At 42.7% G+C, this 22,976-nt stretch overlaps 2 protein-coding genes across 2 annotated transcripts in view; both read right to left on the bottom strand.

Moving 5' to 3' along the window:
- SMAP2 (small ArfGAP2) overlaps positions 1 to 15,968 on the bottom strand; it is a 48,267-nt gene extending 32,299 nt beyond the window's left edge. The window contains exon 1 of the mRNA XM_045482327.1: positions 15,419 to 15,968. Within this exon, the coding sequence (XP_045338283.1) occupies positions 15,419 to 15,521 (103 nt within the window). The 5' untranslated portion in view covers positions 15,522 to 15,968. The remainder of the gene's footprint in view (positions 1 to 15,418) is intronic.
- Positions 15,788 to 22,160, bottom strand: LOC123599873 (translation initiation factor IF-2-like). Its single transcript, XM_045482329.1, has 2 exons — positions 21,896 to 22,160; positions 15,788 to 16,128 (listed from the first exon to the last, which is right to left on the bottom strand). The coding sequence occupies exons 1-2, from the start codon at positions 21,930 to 21,932 to the stop codon at positions 15,788 to 15,790; spliced, it is 378 nt and encodes a 125-aa protein (XP_045338285.1). The 5' UTR covers positions 21,933 to 22,160.
- Positions 22,161 to 22,976: the final 816 nt, after the last annotated feature.

Raw genomic sequence — 22,976 nt, 5'->3', positions numbered from 1 at the left:
ACAATCAGCAAAACTAAAAGGCAACCGACAGAATGGGAGAAGATATTTGCAAATGACATATCAGATAAAGGGTTAGTATCCAAAATCTATAAAGAACTTACTAAACTCAACACCCAAAAAACAAATAATCCAGTGAAAAAATGGGCAAAAGACATGAATATACACTTCTCCAAAGAAGACATCCAAATGGCCAACCGACACATGAAAAAATACTCCACATCACTCATCATCAGGGAAATAAAATCAAAACCACAATGAGACACCACCTCACACCTGTCAGAATGGCTAACATAAACAACTCAGGCAACTACAGATGTTGGCAAGGATGCGAAGAAAGAGGATCTCTTTTGCATTGTTGGTGGGAATGCAAGCTGGTGCAGCCACTCTGGAAAACAATATGGAGGTTCCTCAAAAAACTAAAAATAGAACTACCCTATGACCCAGCAATTGCACTACTAGGCATTTATCCATGGGATATAGGTGTGCTGTTTCAAAGGGACACATGCACCCCCATGTTTATAGCAGCACTATCAACAATAGCCAAAGTATGGAAAGAGCCCAAATGTCCATGGATGGATAAATGGATAAAGAAAACGTGTTATATATATATATATACACAATGGAGTATTACTCGGCAATCAAAAAGAATGAAATCTTGCCATTTGCAACTACGTGGATGGAACTGGAGGGTATTATGCTAAGTGAAATTAGTCAGTCAGAGAAAGACAAAACTCATATGCCTTCACTCATATGAGGACTTTAAAAGACAAAACAGATGAACATAAGGGAAGGGAAACAAAAATAATATAAAAACAGGGAGGGGAACAAAACAGAAGAGACTCATAAATATGGAGAACTGAGGGTGACTGGAGGGGTTGGGGGAGGGGGGATGGGCTAAATGGGTAAGGGGCACTAAGGAATCTACTCCTGAAATCATTGTTGCACTGTGTGCTAACTAATTTAGATGTAAATTTTAAAAAATAAAAAATAAAATTAAAAAAAAGAAAGAATAGCCCACATTCAAACAGTACCACTCTTTGCCCTCTAGAGCAGTGCTTCTCAACTGTAGCAACTTCCCCCCAAGAGGCAATGTCAATGTCTGGAGACATTTTTAGTTGTCACGATTGGCAGGGGGTGGGGACTGTCATGACTGGCATCTAGTGGGCAAGGCCAGGGAAGCTGGTAAACATCCTACAAGGCACAGGACAATCTCTCAACAAAGAAGTAGCCAAAATATCAATAGGGCTGATATTGAGAAGTTCTTCTCTACAGGAATTATTTCTAGGCCATTTAGTCTGAAGCACATGAGATTTAAGAATATATCAATTCTGTGAAAAAGTCTTTTCTCTTGTTCTGTAACAAACAGATAAACATTAAGTACAGAAAGAACCATAAGGATTGTCTAGTCCAAGCACAGATGGAGAAACCAAGACCCAGAGAGGTCAAGTCATTTACCCAACTTCATAGAAGAAATCACCAGCTGGGCTGGAGCCAGAATCATCTTTCTATACCCCCAAAAGTGTGTTACACATAGATGCTCAATAATGGTTGCTAAACTGATACCCTGTTCTTTAGATGTTCTTTTCTATTACAACATACAATTCACTCTCTGCTACTGGGATGCCCAACAACTGAGATTGTGTGTGAAGGCTTATTCACACCTCTTCCTACCCACATTCCTCTTCCTCAAAAGAAGCCCAAAAAGTGGAGAAGAGTGGAACATACCAGGGCTCCAGAACAAGTGGCCAGGCAGAATATGCCTTTCCATTATTTGAAGGGAAGCTCGTGCCTTTCACCCAGAAGGAGGCTTTACACAAAATCTGAGTCAACAAACAAACCCTTGTGTAAGACCATGACACATGGCCTCCTCTCTGCAACGGTGTGCAGCAGCTTTCCTAACACATCACTGGATCCCCAACCAATGGCAAACAGACGGAAAATCAGGTCCAGTTTAACTGAATCACAGTTGTATCCAAACAAGCTAGAGAACTTTCATTTTCAAACAAACAGCATACTAGAAATGAATTCTGGGATCAAAGTACAGACAGTCCAGTGGCAAGGTGAATGTTAGTCATCTAAACAGTCCTGGCTTAAGGGAGGAGAGCAAAAGGTAGAGGTTTGCCCTTTCAAAAAGAAAACACTCACTACCATGTTTCAAAACTCGATGTTTCAGAATTGGGCATAATGAGATACGGGTCAGAAAGTGTGGGGCAATGGGGTGAGGCAAATGTCAACGGTGTGGACAGAAAGATCCTGCAAAAGGAACAGTGTGTAGAGGAACCCAGGGCAGGCCTCTAGGGAAAAAAATCGCAGCTTCAAAACAACTAAAGCAGGGTTCTCCAAATTAAGTAAACCTGTTCCAGTGGGTATAAGAAGAGCTTCTAAAACTGCTGCAAGGTTATTATTAATTTCTGTAGCACCTGAGAGCAGTGTCTAAACATTTACTCCCATCCCACAAAAAGGCTAAAGGAGTGCTTTTTCAGCCTCCTGTTTCACACCCCATGCTACATTTCTCCAAAGATGATGTGTCACACGAAAACCTCCCACTGAGAGGGCAGAGTACTGGCTTCGTGACTGGCTCCCTCTTTCAAGGCGGCACAGATGCCAGAAGCACAAAAAAGAGATGGCGCAAAGAAGTAACCACAATAAAGCAACCACGAAATTCACCTGCTCGGCTTCCTGGACTGTCACAGGTCTTCAAACATCAGAGTTAACAGCGTGAGGATGACTTTCAAAAAACAAAACAAAAAAAGAATATGATCTGAACACACATTAATAGAATAATAGTGTTCATGATGGAGACATGGACAATGTGCGCCAGATGCTGTGCATTAGGTATACAGACATACATGGAACACACAGTCCCTGTCCTTGTGGAATTTACAGTCCAAGGAAAGCTCTTAAAACAGAAGCAAAAAAAATCCAGCGCAAAACAAACAAAAAATGCAGCAGTATTACCCCCTTTCTACTAATGGAGGACTTCTAATCTACCTTCCCAGTAGACTGGTTAAGTGAAGGAGGACTGTATGAACAACAAAAGATGCTCATCAATGAACAACAACATGTCCATATATCAAGCATATAATGTGGAAGACTATGCATAAAATAAGAATATAACTTGGGGGGCACCTGGGTGGCTCAGTTAAGTGTCCAACTCTTGGTTTTGGCTCAGGTCATAATCTCATGGTTTGTGAGTTCGACCTCTGAGTCAAGCTCCACACTGACAGTGAGGAGCCTGCCTTGGGATTCTCTTTTTTCCTCTCTCTCTCTCTCTCTCTCTCTCAGGCTCCACATTGACAATGAGGAGACTGCTTGGGATTCTCTCTTTTCCTCTCTCTCTCTCTCTCTCTGCCCCTCTCCTGCTTGCGTGTGTGCTCTCTCTCTCAAAATAAATAAATAAAACTTAAAAAAAAAAAAAAAGAATGCATCTTGGCCCATCTTGCTGTGATCATGTCCCATAAATTTGTTCTTTAGGGTTAAGCCAGGATTCTCTGCAGCTCTCCACTCCTCACTTCAACAGATGTCTACTGCAGTGAAGCAGTTCACAATGACAACTCCACAGCAAGGCCATCTCTGCATGGGCTCAGCCCAGAGGACTCCCTGACAACATTTTAAAATTAGAGGGCCCACGTGACCACTCAACTCTGAACACACAAATAACCCATGAGTCTAACAACAACACAAAAATTTACATTATACCATTATTTATAATAATAACGAAAAACCCAAATGTTCAACAATTGGGCAAGAATTAAATAAACAATGACATATTCAAATGATGGAATACAGTAAAGGTACCTAAATGTTTTTAATTTCATGAAATACGCTTATGATAAGTGTTAAGCAAAACAATGATATAAAATTATTATAGAATAATTTCAAGTAAAACAATGGGTGATAGGGATTATGTGAAATATCTTCTGCATCATTACCCTTTTTCATACTTCCCAATCATTTTTTTCACAAATATGAGTAATTTTCAAAAGCAGAAAAAAAATAAAGTTTGTTTTTTAAAGAAAATAACATTTAAAGATGTTTAACTAATAGGCATAAGGACCTTCCTGCTTCCCCACTCCCCAATATCCCACAATACAAAAAATAATTGGTCTATGGTGATGAATTTTTTCTTTTCCTTAAATGCATTAAGAAGTCTAATGAGGGGCTTCTGGATGGTTCGGTTGGTTAAGCATCCGACTTCAGCTCAGGTCATGATCTCACAGTTTGTGGGTTTGAGCCGTGCATTGGGCTCTGTGCTGATGGCTCAGAGCCTGGAACCTGATTCAGATTCTGTGTCTCCTTCTCTCTCTGCCCCTCCCCTACTCACGCTCTCTGTCTCTCAAAAAAGTGAATAAACATTAAAAAAATTAAAAAAGAAAAAAAGAAGTCTAATGAAACTGAGCCCTATTTTTACTCTGCCCACAATATGGGCCTTTGATTTGAGTCACTCGTATCAGGCAAACCAGCTTCAGAACCTAGTCAGAAAGCTCAGAGGAACTGCTCTGGAATCTTCCTTCCAATGCTGCATTTAATGATTTTTCCTTCTCTCACATACAAGCTGGGACGTTCACACAGCACTCACACTACAGGAAAGTTTTTCTCACAATTCTCCTCTAGTCTAAGACAGTTCCTCTAACCAAACTCCTCAGGCCTACCTTCAGAGAGACAGGGCCCCCAGTTTCAAACAGCTGTTCTTTCAATACAAATGCTTTCAACATAGCAGAAGAGCCTGAATCTTTTTCACTCTTTCTTTCTCAAATCAGCTGCCACACTTAAATTGGTTTCCACTAACCGCTGCTTATCGCTACTTTGAACAAAAGCATCATGGTAAGAGCACGGAATGTCCATGTCCTTCCTATTATTCATCGAAGAGTTTGTGTCAATTATAAAGCAAGTGGAAAAGTATCAGCAAGAAGACACTGACACCCTCTCCTTCACGATCTTTAGATTGCAGCATAAGATGTTACCAGTTCACACAGAAAATTCTGTAACAAATTATTTTTTGAAGGCAGAAGAAGAAAAGCAACCATCTAAACGATATTAAGACGAAATGTTTAACTCAAGGCTTGAAATTCTAGAGAATTCATTTCTAAATCTACACTTTGGGGGACTTCCAGTAAGGCAAGGAAAGAGGAAGAAGCTTAATAAAATTAACTTTGAGTGTATTTCAGTAAGTTACGTTGCAGGATTAATGCGCAGGTCTTAAAGAAGTAAGCTAGGCGGCCCCAGTAAAGGCTTGGGGATTTTACGGTCTTCCCATCACTAGCTGTGAAAGACAGCATGCTAATTTAAAAAAAAAAAAAAAAAAAAAAAAAAAAAAAGGAAAAGAGAAGGTGCTCTATTTTCTCAAATCATTACGGTAGGCCAGGCTTATGAGCTAGAGCTGAGAGTAAGCCTCCCTTACTCCTGTATTTGCTTTATTATTTTCAACGCATCATAAAATGAGAACATTACACGTTTGTTTTTTGGGTGAGGAGAAATGAAATGGTGCCTGAGGGATCCAGTTCTCAGTCTTTCAGATTAAGAAATTTCTTTTTGAAAGTTCTGACTTGAAATTAAGAAAAAAAAATCAACAAAGTATTCTCCAGTTGGGCTTATGAAATCCAATACTTTCTAAATAAACCATATCCTATATGCATTCAAAAGCAAACCAGAATACCCATAAGAAATATACAAACTGGGTGGGGAAAAGAGGGCTATGGTCAACAAAAAGTCAGAGAACTATTTAACATTACTTGAAAACGAAAAGCAGCAGCGATATTAAAATCTCATTACTACCCAGTGACATGTTACAAAGGCGGGATTCCAGGGCAAGTTTCAGCCACACAGGAGGGAGGATGGGGGGAGGGGGAGCAAGGGAGAGGAGTGCTGGACAAACTGAAGACAACCGCCAGGCAACCTTACACTGATGGATGGCCACAGCTGAAGGTAGATTTGGCTCATCTCTGGGGTTTTCCACTGGGAAGGGACCTGCAGTTCAGCCATCAATGGACCAGCATCCACAAAGCCTGTGGGGAAATACAGGAGCCAGAAGAGTGGGGTAGGGAAGGAGAAAGTTTGGAAAATGGAAGAGTCAAACACAGTAGCAAACTGTTGTAATTATTAAACATGAGGCTTCAAAAAATGCATAGATGTACCTCTTAAATGGAAATGGACTGGCTGAAAAGAACTGGTACTTTGGGAAGCAGTCTGATACGCTTTTTAGAATACCAAATTACACTTTAATTACATCTGTGAATTGTACCTGCCAAGAGGAAGTTAATTTTGGGAGGAAAGAGAAGAACAATGAAATCTGCAATTTTTATAGACGGTAACTTTACTCAGAGTCCCTTACCCCGTCGCCTCTGTGGAAAATAACAGCCTGAAGAGAAATATACTCACACTCTACTGAAAACCTTTGCTGGCCTAGTTCCACCAATTCCATTAATGTAGCAGGGGCCCAAAGGCAGGTGACCTGATTGACAAAAAAAGCCCTTCTAGAAAGTGCCAAACTTCTATCTTGTAACTCATTAAACATTTTATAATCAAGAAGAAAACTACTAGCAGTACCTTGGAAAGCTCTGCCTTTAAATGGAACAGCGGCAACCTTCCTTAGAAGACAAAAAATACTTTTCAGGTCCAGTATAGAAGAAAGTGGATCAGGTGATCTCACCTCCCTCCCCCAGTGCTAACCTATCTGAAGCTGTGGGGGGAAAACCCCAGATGAACCAATAACACTAGTTAAAATGATGTGTAGCACAAGGAAAATTAGCTCCACTGCAATTACTTTAACTGTCAAGGAAAGTCTCATCTGCACCATGTTAGAAGGCTGAAATCCTTAAAACTTTCTTTGTCCATCTTACGTGTTATTGACTCAAGTCTTTCAGTTGTAGATGAGACAAGCTTAGTGTATGTGTATACACACACACACACACACACACACACACACACACATACACACAATCATGCCCAACACTTCCCAGGATCGACAGGGTGGGAACTTATTTTCTGAGTACCCAAACTGATAAACTGCTCCTAGAGCGAAAGATAGCGAAATACAGATTCAACACAAGCCAATTTTCCTGGTCACACATCCTAACTATATAGGATGCCAGCTCAATAACTGAGTTGTTACGTTACTTCCTGGGACTAATTATTTTTTCAGCAACCGTTAAGATTCTTTAGAAGCACACAAGGTCATATCTGCCTGAAAACACTTATCTCTTGTCCAAAATAACTCAACTATTTACCTATAAAGAGAAAGAATAACATCTTGGAGATTTTTTTTAAGTGCCCCTGTGCCTTGCCTGTTTCCACTTGGATCCTACCCCTGCTCCACTCTGTCAGTGGGACCTACATCTCCCAGGCTCCCTTGCCAACCGATTTCTGGGTAAGTTCCATCAATGGGAGGCACCCATGAGGATAAGAGGGAGGAGGAAGAGGGAAGCCAGGGTAATGCTCTCTTACAGGGTCACAGTTCCAGCTGCACCACACAGCTTTGCTTTCTGTGCGTCTAGCTTACACCAGATAGCTCAGACTTCCGGCCTTTGGTGACACGAGCACCTTCTCATTTCCTTAGGGGCACAGTAGCTCCCAGGTGTTGCTAATATCTGGGTTGCCTCACCAGCCCATTTACCTGCTAAGCTCTTATATCATCCATTACGTATGTTACTATTACGTATGTTAGATCCCCTCTGCTTGTACTACCTACAGTGGTTTCTGTTTCCCTGACAGGTCCCGGACTTTAAAATATATTTTAAAACTTAACTTTCTTAAGAATTAAACAACTATTCAGATAATCTGTATAAGATTTCTTCTAATAAGAAACAAAAGATTTATAATGACAAGATCAATTCATTCATTCAAACATTTACTAAGAGCTACATCTATGCCTGCCCCTGTAGAGCTTACATTCTAGTGGACATGTTAATTGTGGCACATTATAATTATTTTAAATGTATCAATATAGGAATATTTCTTTAACAATAGAGGAATTTGGTAAAAGGGAATTAACTTTAAAGTGTTCTACTCTACATAGATTGGTTCCTACCTTTTCAGTGTGGTAAGCTGAACTGTCACATTCCAGGGCCAATACAGAACTTCTTCAAAATTAGTATCTACTTAAACTGGCCACTTGCTCAAACAGAAGTACAACTGTGATAAGGATTTAAGCAGACACAATAACAGAAGTTAGGCACTGTATGCTCAGAATGTAACACATGTGTGTGCGTTATGCAGATTCTTTCTTGGCATCTTTATTACGGGGGGATATCATTTGAAGGAATCGAGTCTGAGTCCATTGAACAAGTCACTTTATCCCGTGTCTATGGCATAGGTAGGTTCCATCAACATAACATACAGAGCCAACTGCAATGTGCATAATGAGTAAAGTGTTGCAGTCACCAACTGCATGACATCATTTCCAAGAGGGAATTTTCAGGCAGAAGAATAGGAACAGACAATGACTCATGTGGTGAACAGTTATATAGACAACTGTGCCCAAGAAAGCTGCCACCTACATATCATAATGACATCAGATGAAAAATGCAGAAAGAAAGTAATTTTCTGGTTTATTGGAAAGCAATATGTTTGCTGAAAAGTGCACTGAGAGATCGGGCTGCAAGCTACCTGCTTACACCTCCTAAGCACTCAGCAACCAAGAGCGCACATCAAATATTCAGCACTCTTAAACCACTTGAGTATCTAAGCATGCTCAGCCTCAAAATCAACGTCGTCAACTCCAGAAATGACATAATATCTACTGCTGGCATTTCACTAGACTTTTCTAAGATCATTTAATGTACTCGTGAAGGCACACTTCCATATTGATCTTGTGGGCACAATATTGAGACCTTTCTTACTACTCATCAATTAGAAAACATTTCATGTCTGCAATACTTATTATTCCATTTGAGTAGCAGGTAGACTTCCAATAGTATGGGCTTCTTACACAGCAGAGGGTCTAAAGCATATCCATAATCTCAATACTATACACCAAATCAACTACAGAGCTAGGATTTTAACCTTATTGGCCCCTGACTACCTGTCAAAAACTTTATCCCTTGCCACTCCCCAACATGTAGTCAATATACTAGAGAATCAATCTCTCTCTCTCTCTCTCTCTCTCTCTCTCTCTCTCTCACACACACACACACACACACACACACACACACACACTACTTTGGAAGCTTTGCACATTCCATTTTCCTCTGCTTAGAATGCAAAGTCGCCTAAATTCACCTAGCAAAGTCATGCTTATCATTCAAGACACAGCCTACACAGCCTTTGAAGTCATGACTTCCTGAGGCAGACTTGTTTGCTTTCTCCGGTCTTTCCTTTCTCCCTGCACACAGTGCCGTCATGATAATACTACATTGCATCATTATCAGTTTACACATCTGCTTCCCCATTCAACTGTGTAATCCTTCAGACCAAAGGCCCTAGCTCTGAATCTACCACATAGCCTGGTACAGTGTCTGACGCAAAGTAAGTGCTTAGAAATATTTTCAGAAAGAATATATATGGTGTGGATTTGAGGTTTGCAGAGTTCCGCCTAAATGATAAGGTATTTTGTACCCTATCCCACTGCCACCGAATGTTATTTAAAGGACAAGGAGAACAAATAGGAAAGCATCTCCCAGGGAACAGGCTTAACAAGTTGATATTAAAAGACAGTCTAATGAGGATTTTGATAAATTACTTTCAGCGTAACTGTGTCAACCCAGCCATGACTGTTAGAGTTAAGGTGCATTTGCTGTAAAAACCCAGAAATTTATTTGATCTTGGCCGGAGAAGAGTGTTTAACAACTAGAGATGGCCACAAAACTTCTTCTGTTGTCTAGATTTGATGGAATTTTTTTAACCTCTCAAAAGGTGTCACAAATATAGGTAAAATAATTAAAAACTGATAGGAAAGTTCATGTTCTAAAAAATGCTACTTAACAAGCAATGACTTAACTATCAACACAAAACAAATATAAAGCAAAGCCAGAGATTAATTTACTGGAGTTAAAATTTAGGACTACTTTAGAAAATCTCTACATAAAGTTCCCTGGTCTAATCTTTCATACAATTTTGAAGAGTGAGGAAAAATTCCGAGACCATCCTCAAGGGTACCATAAAGTACATTTGCAAAAATGCCAGAACCCCCATATATAGGAAATGGTTTTGGCTTAAAGACTAGGGAATTATTGAGTGAGTCATTCTAACCATGGCTTCCAGTCACCAGAGTATTTAAGGGCATAAAATCAGAAAGTGAAACAACTAAAACCAAGGCCGCGTCAATCAGACCAGCAATGGTGATAGCAAGTGATGCTTACATTTGTGGAACATTTATTTTACAAGGCACTTTCATTTTTCAAATGAGGAAAATTCAGGGCAGTGCTGAAGGCCACAAAGCTAAAATAAGAGTGAAGGAGTTTAATTGGATGTTTCAACATCAGGTCTGCAGCCCCTTCCATTCCTATACTTCTTTACCACCTGAAATGTGGTAAATATGTGCTATGGACAGACCTAGGACGTTTTCTAAAATGACTTCAACAAGAGCAGATGTTTCCAAATCACTTAGGCATATCTTTGAACTTAATCAAAATATCCTAGGTATCACCTTAGAAAACACCTGGAGAGAATGAAGAAGCTCCTGAATGTGCATAGACAGAGCACCTGCATGCTGTCCATATTATACTACTGATTGAAAATGCAAAGTGCTATGAACTGTAATATTACTCCCTGCATGAAAGCACTGAAAAAGCATATAATTAAATGTAGTTGCTTGTAGGGTGCTTGGCTGGCTCAGTCAGAGGAGCTTGTGACTCTTGATCTTGGGGTCGTAGGTTCAAGCCCCACACTTGGTACAGAGATTACTAAAAGAAGTAAACTTTCAAAAAAGTAGTTGTTTGTGTATATATCATCTCTCAAAAATCACATAAGGTATTACCAAAAGTGGTTACTTCGAGGAAGGGAAAATGGTGGCTAAAGGATCAGGGATTATTTATTTTTCATTTTTTAAACATTTATTTATTTTTGAGAGATGGAGAGAGACAGAACATGAGCAGGGGAGGGGCACAGATAGAGGGAGACACAGAATCTGAAGCAGGCTCCAGGTTCTGAGCTGTCAGCACAGAGCCCGACGTGGGGCTAGAACTCATGAACCACCAGATCATGATCTGAGCCGAAGTCAGTGCTTAACTGGCTGAACCTCCCCCCCCACCCCAGGTGCCCCAAGGGATCAGGAATTCGAATACAACTTTTTCTGTCTACGGCCACACCACCCTGAATGCACCTGGATCTAGTCTGATCTCAGAAGCTAACCAGTGTTGGGCCTAGTTAGTAGTTGGATCGAAGAATACAACTTTTTCTTGTACATATTTGCCTTTGAAGCTTTTACATTTTGAACCACAGGACAGTGATATCTCTTAAATTTAAAAGTATAGGGGCTTCTGGGTGACTCGGTCGGTTGAGCTTCCAACTCTCAATTTCAGCTCAGGTCATGATCCCAGGGTTGTGGGATCGAGCCCTGAGTTGGGCTCCACGTTGAGCGTGGAGCCTGCTTAAGATTCTCTTTCTCCCTCTGCCCCTCTTCCCCGCTTACACTCTCTTTCTCTCACAAAAACACAAAATTTTAAAAATAAAATAAATTTAAGAACATATAATGGAAACTGGAACAGAAGCAATGGTTAGGTAATTCAAGGTAAAACATTTCAGAGACAGGATGCAGCAGAAGGGGAAAGTACCAAATATTACAAAGTTTCTGTCAAACTCCAGAATTCCATGTGGGATTTCACAGTCTGTAGTAAATATTCCACAAGACCATCAAATCTCTTCCATTTTAATTCTCTGCTCATTAAAAAGCTCTCAATTGTTTTAAAAAATTTGATACTGAGAGAGTAACGTCCCATTAGTGGAAACAGGTATCCAGGTCATGACAAAGATCCTTACATGGTAAGTAAGATAGTGTCTAGTTTAAACCAGTCTCTGAAGAGGTTGATTAGTAGGAGTCATTCCAGGGCCACTGACTATGGAACTACAGAGTTAAGATTAAGCCTTGGACTAGTACAATCCCACAAGGTTCTATCCAAAAATGGGACCCAGCCTCAACTGAGTAGAGCTACCATTGGCATATCTGGAATTTTTAGTAAGCTTGTCCTTTGTTCTATCACTACTTAAATCAGTCCAAAAATTTACCCAAAAGGTCACAATAGCCTTGGGTGAGGAGGAAACCATATCTTTGGACCTAAAAGTAAGTCAAAGCACTTTTTAAAAGGTAGTAACAAAGCAGCTTCCTTTGCCACACAGGAATCACTTCAGTGCCTTAGAAGTCCCAGAAACTGGTGAGTCTTGTGTTCAAGAGAGTTAAAAATCCCAGGACCAACAAAGCTCATACTACGTAAAGAATACACATACTTGTTTTCTACTCTGGTGTTCACATTACATATCTAAAGATAGTAACACCCTTAAGCAAGTATAAGATTTTAAACAGAAGAGCCATTACCAAAGGGTTGTTTTAGAACATCACAAAAATACCTGCTCATAGGTCTGCAGCCCAGGGCTATATTATGTGGTTTAATATTAATGGATTAGTAATCACTCACCAAGTTCTGTATAGTTAGCTCTCAATTTCTAAGTAAGAAACAACATGAGACATAGGGATAAATAAACTCAGATCTGAATCTCATTTTCCAAACCCAATAGTTTTTAAATACCTCCCCCCACTACATGTATTTTTTACCAGAGCTAACAGGTAACTTAATCTCCTGATATAATGTCTCTTCCATGGACACTTCCATGGAAGTGTCAACTTCCATGACCCGGTAGTTGTCTACATGATCATTTATGGAAACCAAAATTAGGAAAGAGGAGGAAAATGAGTGACAAAGATTGAAAGAGTGGAAGGAGCTAGATTATTCACATAATGGATAAACTGAGGCTTCATCAATGTATAATTTAACTGAATTGAGAGATGACTTGGGGCACCTGGGTGGCTCAGTCAGTTAAATATCCGACTTTGGCTCAGGTCATGATCTCACAGTCTGAGTTCGAGCCCCGCATCAGGCTCTGTGCTGACAACTCAGAGCCTGGAGTCTGTTTCAGATTCTGTGTCTCCCTCTCTCTCTGCCCCTCACCTGCTTGCACTCTGTCTCTCACTTTCAAAAATAAACATTTTAAAAAATTAGAAAGATGACTGACACCTTGTCATTACATGTCTACTACAATGGCCAAGTCACTGAAGCCACTAAGCCAAAATGTGAAACTAATTTGTGATAAGAAATCATTTCAGGAGGCAGAATTCTACCATTAATAGCAGTTAAGAAAGTTCACAAGCCAGTAGTTACTAGTTCTCATTAAGAATTAACTAATATTTCATTACCTGATCCCCAATAATGCTATTAAGAAAGAGTAGTGGAAAGTTTGGGGGAAAGAAGTGATGAATCAAGCTCTCTCTTCCATATGCTATATTTCATTGGAATATGAGTAAGTATGAGTAGTAGGAGAAATGGGGGGTTGAAAGCAGTACTAATCATCAAAATGGCATCTGACTCCCCAAATGTAGCAATGCTCACTCTCGTGGGTTGCTTCACTGTGACTCCAGATCTGTCAACTAAGGACATAAGGGAATGTGAGTAAAGCCAGGAGACACACTCCTAAATTTTAAACTGAATCTTCCAGTAGATCTAGGACAAGATTTAACAAGAGTCAACTATAAGAAATTAACCTACTCAATATAAATTGACTCTAAAATACTTTTTTTTTAAGTTTATTTATGTTTTGAGAGAGAAAGCACCAGCAGGGGAAGGCAGTGAGAGAGGGGGAAGAGAGGATTCAAAGCTGGCTCTGCATTGATAGCAGAGAGCCTAATGTGGGTCTTAAACCCATGAACTGGGAGACCATGACCTGAACCGAAGTCCACCACTCAACCAACTGAGCCACCCAGGCTCCCCGATTCTAAAATACTTTTTAAAGCAAATTCTTGCTACAGCAAAAATTCAGGAAAGAAGTCTGGGGACCTTTTTCCTAAGAGCACATGCCATTTATCTATTAGCAGAGGGCATTAAAATATACTACTAGGTATTTAAATCTATGTGTCCCTGTTCTCCTTTCATAACCTCATGTTTCTAAAATAAAAGTTAATTACCTAAAGGTATGAATTAGGCATGTCCTTCCTTTCTCAATATTGATAAATACAAATACATTTGAATCTTTGTTGTATACTGTGTGCCCAATATGCTATATGGCAAAGGACTGTGGTAAATCCACTGCATTATGAACAGAAGCAAATTAACAATAGCTCCCCAAATAGAACTATCCCCTTCTCCCCAAAGGGAAAAGTATTTTCCCAACTTCTCCAATTGTATTCCAAAGAATTCAGAAGGGAAATAAGGAAACAAAATATTTACAGAATCTTGTATCTGTACATTTTGGGTGCATATAACCAAGCTTTCACTTATAACCAAGCTTTCCTATCATACTGATTTTTAATGGGATCAAATCATCAATCTTTGAGGACACAGAAAACAAAGACTAAATGGCTTTGCCCATTTACAATGATCGCATTTCACCTTTGGAAGGGTAAGCATCATGGAACAACATATTTGATGCATCCACTGCTTCCTTCTCTCCACTGACTAAACAGGATCCTGCACTTCAGCCACAATGTGCCAGTTTCTGCCACCACACACACACACACACACACACACACACACACACACACACATTAGGCCTCCAACGCACTCCACGGCCAGGGCCAGGCTGTCTAGAAATCCGCACTGTGTCACTGCATAAGGCAGGTACCCACTTCACATATCCAGAAAGAAAGCTACCCATGCACTCTGACAGAGTTCAGCAAGGCTGTAAAATGACAGAAGGAGCTGCTACGCAAGTAGCGGGCAGCAACAATCACCACCTTAAAAAATTATTTAAGCAGTTTTTCTACCATCATGTCACTTCCCTCCTCCCCCTCCCTCCGTCTCTTCCTCCCCCGCTCTCTGCCTCTCCGCCCCCCCCCCACCGTCTACACACACACACACACACACACACACACACACACACACACACACACTGCAGTTCCTCCTCCTTCCCCCCCTCCCCTCCCGCCCCCAGCTTTGCAAGTGGAAGGCGGTGAGCTCTGGGCTGCCTCTAAATGACAGTCGGCCCAGAACTCCTTCGGAGCCCTGACATACAGACATTCTCACCTGCACACAACACGCCACTTCCACCCCCATCATCACCGGCCCTCCCAGACACTCACACTCGCCCTCGCAGCCTCTCCCCACACCATCCCGGCGCCGCAGAACACGCGGCAGCCTCATCAGTTAGAGTAGCACGCCTTACCATTTAACGTGATTCGGGCGGCCTAAGCTCCAGAAACCCCCTCCCCACACAGGCCACCTCCCAGGCGCGGCCGGAGGCTAGCTACACCCCGTGCCCGCCAGGAGGGATGCGCTACCTTTGGACTGGCAGTCGGCACAGAACTTGTTATCCTCCTCCAGCAGCAGGTTGGCCAGGACCGCCTGGTACCGATCCACGTCCTTCACCGACTTGCCCGTCATGGCCAGGGTGCCGGCGGGGGCAGAGGGCGAAGCGCCCTCCTCGCCCCCAGGAACCCCTGCCTCAGTTCGGAGGTGAGGACTCCGGGTCCCCCGCCCAGGGGCACCTCCTGAGCGGGGGGAAAAGCCCTCCCCCTCGGGCCGGGCCGGGCGCCCCCTTCTCTTGTCAGCCGCGCCCGCCCCCCACTCTGCAGCCCCCTCAGTGCGGCGCCCCCTGGCGGGCTCAGGGAAAGGCCCGAGTCCAGAGGAGGCTGCCGGACTAGAGACCCTCAGCCCAGGCAAACGGGGCACTCCTGGGCGCGCAGAGACGCCGCCTGGCCTGCCTGTCTGCGGGCCGTGCGTCCCGCGCCTCGGTTTCCCTGGCAGCTGCCGCCTGCTCTGCCACCACCTCCGCCGCCTACTTCCGGCAGCTCTTCCTCTCCACCTCCACCCAGCCCAGCCCGCGCATGCGCCCCGCCCTTACCGCGGCGCCCTGGGCTCTTCCCTCGGCTCCGCCTCTCAAGAACCAAGCCAGGCAGAAGTGAGGGGCGGAGCTTGTGGTGGGCGGAGAGAGGACAGGGCACGCCCCCTAGGTGTCCTTGGAAAAGAATGAATGAAGCCTGGCAGAAAGCTAGTGGAGGGAGTGGAAGAAAGTGAAGAGAAACAATTAACATTTGCTGAGTTCTTACTATGTGCCAGGCTCTGTGCTAAGTGCTTTATATGAATTATCCCAATATAATCCTCAAAACAAACGTCTCTATGAGTTAAATATTTATCATTCTTATGTAACCTGAGGGTTGTGGCTACTCCAAAGTCGTCCTGCTTATTCTTTTCTTCAACAGCCGAATGGAGGGCCCAAGCCCCTAATCCACCATAAGGGGGACAGCACATCTTCCCCCACGTTTTCAGAGGATTCTGGTCACCTCTCACTGGTCCCACTGAATTCTGGGTTCCCCTGTTCATTAGATTTCCTGCCATCTTTGGACATTGTTTGCCTAGATACTTTTTTTCATTTCTTAAATCCTCCCCAAACAGTGCTGTTTTGTGCAGCAGACTTTCACTGAAGGTTATTTGGGGGGATGTGGTGGAGAGGAAGGGTGATTACAGCAAAACAAATGGGGAACTACTTAAAATGACTATTAAACATCAGTGTCCAAAACCGCCCTCACTACACAGAACTTCTCCACAAAAGTCTCTTTCTTTAGGAATCCACCTGCTACCTGGCAAGGGTTTTCATTCATTCATTCACTCAGCAAATTGTTACTGAGAAACTTCTAAGTATCAGGCACTGGACTAAGGGAAAGGGAACAACATGATCCAATTAGTAGTTTTAAAAGATCACTCTGGCTGCGGTGGGAAGAATGGACTGGGGAAGCTGGTAAGACAAGATTCCCATAGTTCTCTCTAGTGAAACCCTCTCCTCCATCTCTTTACTTTCTCCCAAGCCCAGGCTTCCCTCAAAACTTTCATCTCATCAGTAGAAAACCAACACTTTCTATTTATTGATCAAAACTATTTACTTGTCAGGTGCCTGGATGGCTCAGTTGGTTAAGCATCCAACTTGAGCTCAGGTCATGATCTCACAGTTCATGAGTTCAAGCCCCACATGGGACTCTGCACTGACTGCTCAGGGCCTGGAGCCTGCTTCAGATTGTGGGTCTCCCTCTCTCTCTGCCCCTCCCCTGTTTGTGCTCTTTTTCTCAAAAATAAGTGAACATTAAAAAAAAACCCACAAAAACATTTACTTCTCTGTCTAATCCTCTTCTCTTCTATTTGTGCTTAGGAGACTTGACTTTCATAAACACGTAAGTTTTTCCTAAACAAAATCTCATTTCTTTCTCTGGAAGGAATTCTGCCTTTCTCCTAAGCTAATTAAGCTAATTTTCTCAACTTGAATGAGCTTGTAATAATTTTTCAACTTATTTAACTTTTCTGACATTAACATGTGGTTTTTTAATGTTATTTATTTTTGAGAGTGAGAGGGAGACAGAGGGCGAGTAGGAGAGGGGCAAAAGAGAGGCGGAGACACAGAATCCAAAATGGGCTCCAAGCTCTGAGCCGTCAGCACAGAGCCTGATGCGGGGCTTGAACTTACCAGAGGTGAGGTCACATCTGAGCAAAGTCAGATGCTTAACTGACTGAGCCACCCAGGCACCCCAACACGTGTTTTTTTTTTATCTGTGTTTATTGGGGCCCCTAGGTGGCTCAATCGGTTCAGCATTGGATTTCAGCTCAGATCATGATCTCCTGGTTCATGGGTTAGAGCCCTGCATCAGGCTCTGTGCTGACGTCTCAGAGCCTGAAGCCTACTTTGGATTCTGTGTCTCCCTTGCTCTATCTCCCACCCCGCTCGCACTCTGTCTCTCCAAAGTAAACAAACATTTAAAGAAAAACATTTTTAAGTCGTATTTATTTATCATGAGTAGGACAGAGAGAGAAAGCATGAGCAGGGGAGGGGTGGAGAGAGGATCCCAAGCAGGCTCCACAGTGTCAGCACAGAGCCCAACACAGGGCTCAGACTCACAAACCACGAGATCAGGACTCCAACCGAAATCAAGAGTGAGATGCTTAACCGACTGAGCCACCCAGGCGCCCCTAACATGTGTTTTATAAACGAGCAAACTGAGGCTTAGAATAATGAACTCTCTCATCCAGTGAGTAGTATAGCTGGGATTTTTAATGTAGATCTCTGTAATTCCAGATAGTAGTGCCAGGTTTTGCTTATGTTATTTTTTATAATCCTCAGAAAAACCCATTAAGGTAGGTATTACCGTAATCATGTTCAAGAAATGATGAAACAGAGGCTCAAGTTGATGAAACAGAAGCTCAAGATTATCCCGTTAATTGTAGTAAATGTATCTTAGCTCAATCCCTCCTCATCTCCATCCCTTCACTATGCAAATAGCCGTCCTGCTTTACTCTAACCCTATAGTTTCAATATCAATGAGAGCTTTCTCAATAGCAAATCTGATTGAGTCACACCCTCTTGCTTTAAAATCCTTTAGTGGCTCTCCATCATCTATGACAGCGCTTCTCAAAATTTCCCATCTAGTGAGAGACTACATAGTCTGGTGGTTAAGCTCACAGGCCACAGGACCAGAATGGGTAGGTTTAAATCTTCAGCTTCACCGTTTACTGTCTGTGTGACTTTGATCAGGTTACTTAGCCTGTCTGTACCTCAGTTATTTCATCTATTAAATGGGGATGATAATATTAATAGGACCTATTTCGCAGAATTGTTATGAGGCTTAACTAACGCCTGCAATATATATTTTTTAATGTTTTATTTATTTATTTTTGAGAGAGAGAGCACAAGTGGGGGAGGGACAGAGAGAGAGAGGGAGAGAGAGAGAGAGGGACACAGAATCTGAAGCAGGCTCCAGGCCCTGAGCTGTCAGCTCAGAGCCCGATGCGGGGATCAAATCCTGAGATCATGACCTGGGCCAAAGTCCAACACCTAACTGACTGAGCCACCCAGGCACCCCGTGCCTGCAATATATTTGGAACAGCTCTTGCCACAAAGTGAGTGATAGACAATTAATTCTCTTCACTAAATATTTCTGGCTTTCTGCCTTCCGGGCTCATGGTAGGATTTTCTTTCTTGGCTCTCTTATGGTTGGTTGTGGCCAACAAGTTTGAGCAAAAAGGATATGTGTCACTTCATGTCCAAATCATTTATTTGCTGCTTTGAGACTCCTCTGATTCTCTTTCCCCCTGGCATGGCAACCATCAGCCTTCATGATGGTGGTTGTCTCAGTTCAGAATGCCATAATGGAATATCATAGATCGGGTGGCTTATAAACAACATAAATATATTTCTCACAGTTCTGGAGACTGGGAAGTCCAAGATCAACATACCAACAGATTTCATGTCTACTGAAAGCCCACTTCCTGGTTCATAGACAGTGACTTCTTGTTGTATCCTCATGTGGCAAAAGCTGTGAGTGCTCTCTGGGATCTCTTTTATTTATTTATTTAACAAAAATTTTTAAACATTTTTATTTATTTTCAAGAGACAGAGAGAGCCAGAGCGAGCGTGGGGGATGGACAGAGAGAGAGGGAGACACAGAATCCAAAGCAGGCTCCAGGCTCTGAGCTGTCAGCACAGAGCCTGACGCAGGGCTCAAACTCGTGGACCACGAGATCATGACCTGCCAGAGTCGGTCCTTAATCAACTGAGCCACCCAGGCACCCCTCTGGGATCTCTTTTGTAAGGGCACTGATCCCATTTATGAGGGCTCCATCCTCGTGACCTAATCACCTCCCAAAAGCCTCACTTCCTAATACCATCACATTGGGATCTCAGTATGAATCTGAGGAGGTAAACATTCAGTCCTGAATTCCAGAAGGACTAATAAGCAAGAGCCCTCTGTCAACACACAAAGGAAGGTAGGTAGCATGAGCAAGAAATGAGTCTTCTTTCTGTCAAACCACTGAATTTTGTTTGTTTGCCATGGCATAACCTACCTATCTTTTTTTTTTAATCCTTATTTATTTTTGAGAGAGAGACAGAGCATGAGCAGGGGAGGAACAGAGAGAGAAGGAGACAGAATCTGAGGCAGGCTCCAGGCTGCGAGCTGTCAGCACAGAGCCCGACGCGGGACTCAAACCCACAAACTGTGAGATCGTGACCTGAGCTGAAGTCGGACGCTTAACCGACTGAGCCACCCAGGCACCCCATAATCTATCTATCTTAACAGATACATCAAGTATTTGCTATTATTATTATTATTAGAGGAAAGTGAATGCATATCCCAGGGTCTGAGGATATGGCTAAAGCAAATTTCTTCTCTTCCCAAGTACAGATTTTGTTTTTGAAGTCTTGAATTTTACCTTGACAATTCTTACAAAACAGTTCCCTTTATTCCATAATATGATTGTGTTATTTTATCATAAAAGTGATTCACATTAGTTACCGCCAGAGAGAAGAGCCTCCTATCTGTCTCAGTGGCTGCTGAACCAAGTTTGGCCACCTTGTATCTGTGGATTTCAAAAAACTGGGATGAATTGGAGAAACCTAACACCACATATCATGCTTGACTTCCAGACGGTTTCTCTCCTTGGTCTTTATATCTGAGTATTTTGAAAACCCAACTCTTAGAAATAAGAGGACTAAATAGAAACTTTTTAAAACTATTATATTATAGTAACCACTGTGATAAAATGCCCAGAATACTACCAAAAAAGGTGGCATGGTGAATATTTTGGGACTACTGCTATTGGAAATTTTCATTAGTGTATCATCATCTTGTTAAGAGGTCAAATCTTGAGTCATATGTTGAACTAAACCAGCTTCTTTCTTTATTTTTTTTAACGCTTATTTATTTTTGAGACAGAGAGAGACAGAGCATGAACGGGGGAGGGTCAGAGAGAGAGGGAGACACAGAATCCGAAACAGGCTCCAGGCTCTGAGCTGTCAGCACAGAGCCCGACGCGGGGCTTGAACTCACGGACCGTGGGATCATGACCCAAGCCGAAGTCGGGCGCTTAACCGACTGAGCCACCCAGGTGCCTCAGAACTAAACCAGCTTCTAATCGACTGGTCAGTCACTTTACCTGAATAGGGTACTACTCATAAAATGACTTTCATTAAGAAAGTTGGATAATTATGTTCCCCCACTTTACTGCTAGCTCTGTTCTATTTGTCACATGTAAATAAATGAACTAAGGGTCTCAAATAAACTCATAGTCCTTCCAATCAACTCTCTTCAACCAACCCTCAAACTTTTTCCTTAGTGTAGAGAATTTGTGACATTTGAAAGCCTCCCCTGCCTTGCAGTGGATTGAGTGTTCAGCCTTGAATACATATGTCTGCTGCACAAGCCAACTCTTTGAGCCCTGGGGTTGAGCTACATGACCCTCCTCTCCCCTTCCAGTTCCTATGTGTCAATTTCCACAGCCTGACACTCTTGGAAGAGCATCAGTTTTCCACAGCTAATGGAGCCCACTGTGAGAAGGCTGGTGTCCCTGTCAACTTCTTGATACTCACAGCACCAAGACTTCTCCGGATTCCAGGCAATCCCTTGCAAAGACAGAGAAAGTGGCTTCTCCCTACCTCTGGGTCACACATTGTCATTTAGGCCCCAGATTACTTGTGTGCAGTCTCATAGTCTTTGTTAAAGACAGCTTGGTTGGCTTTTGAACCTCTCCCTCTAACCTGGGGGCTCAGGCCCATCACCAGAGACCCGAGGACCCTGGTGGGCCCATTGTTCATGCCATACTAACCTACCACTTTCTTCAAAACAATTTGTGCCCCTTACTTCTACTGAAAGTCTCCCTCTTCCCTCCTCGCCCCTAGTTTCACAATATAACTGCCCATTACTATCAACCAGCACAGATTCCACCAGAGGAGACAGAGCTGTCTGTATTAGCAGTGTCTGAATCCCAGCCTAACTCACCACCATTGCAATCTTGCTTCATTGTCCACAGATGCATAATAATGGCCAAACATCACACATGAGCCGTTGCACTGCACCTCTGTAATGATGTAGGAGAGTGGGCACCTGTATCCATATTTCATACATTTTCAGGGCCGAGGAAGGACAGAGCAAGTATACCTGGCCTGGGCCTACTTTGGGGCCCTGTTGTATAATGATAGGAACTCACCCCTCACCACATAGCAGAACACTGGGGAAAAAGACAGGATCTTAAGCTTCCAGGAAGGAAAAACACAAGTCACATAAAAAGCATCAGGAATCAGAATGGCACAGAGTTCTCGACAGCAATTCTGGAAGCCAGGAGACAACGGAACATTGCCTCCAAAATTCTGAGACAAAAGAGTTGCCAACCCAGAATTCCATACCAGCCAAAGTGTTACTCTAGAGGCAGTTTTGAACAGAGAGACTCTCAGATACACTAGATTTCAAACTTTTACCTCCAGTGCTGGCTGTGCTCTGTTGGCCTTTCCACGTCCACTTTACTCTTAGCCCTGCTGTGTGCCCCCCAGGTGCAGCGTAAGGCATCAGTGCAACTCGAGGGCAGGCTGGCTTCAGCCAATGGGAGGCATTCTGAGGGAAATCAGAGGGCAGCGGTGGAGGGAGGTTGAATAATTTTCTCTACTCCCTCCCTGCTGGCTGAGCCAACACACCCTAAATGACAGCGAGAGTCTTGTGAGGATGACCCTCTCCTACAGCTGTGGTCTTTCTGAGAATACCCTCTCCTCTTGCCCTTTTAGGCTTTCTGCTGTTGCTCGCCCCAAGGTACATCATACTCCTTATTGGTGTTTTTAACCCTGCCCATGCTTCTTTAAACTGTCTTCAATTGCCTCTTTTGCATCAGCCATATGCTTCCTCTTGGAACCCAAACCAGTTCTCCTCCTGTGCACACTTTGTCGAAAATGACAGAGTAAACCTAGGAAAATGGAAAACACCAAATCCTGAAAGCAAAGCATTTAGCACAGGAAAAAGATAAAGGTCATTCCCAGTGTGCTGATGAAGGGAAATTCCAGGGTGATGGTTATGCAGAATGCCTACTCCTGAT

Source organism: Leopardus geoffroyi, chromosome C1 (assembly GCF_018350155.1).
Source record: "Leopardus geoffroyi isolate Oge1 chromosome C1, O.geoffroyi_Oge1_pat1.0, whole genome shotgun sequence".
NCBI classification, from domain to species: Eukaryota; Metazoa; Chordata; class Mammalia; order Carnivora; family Felidae; genus Leopardus; species Leopardus geoffroyi.
The sequence above is the reverse complement of the archived record's forward strand: the minus strand, read 5'-3'. Positions and strand labels throughout refer to the sequence as shown.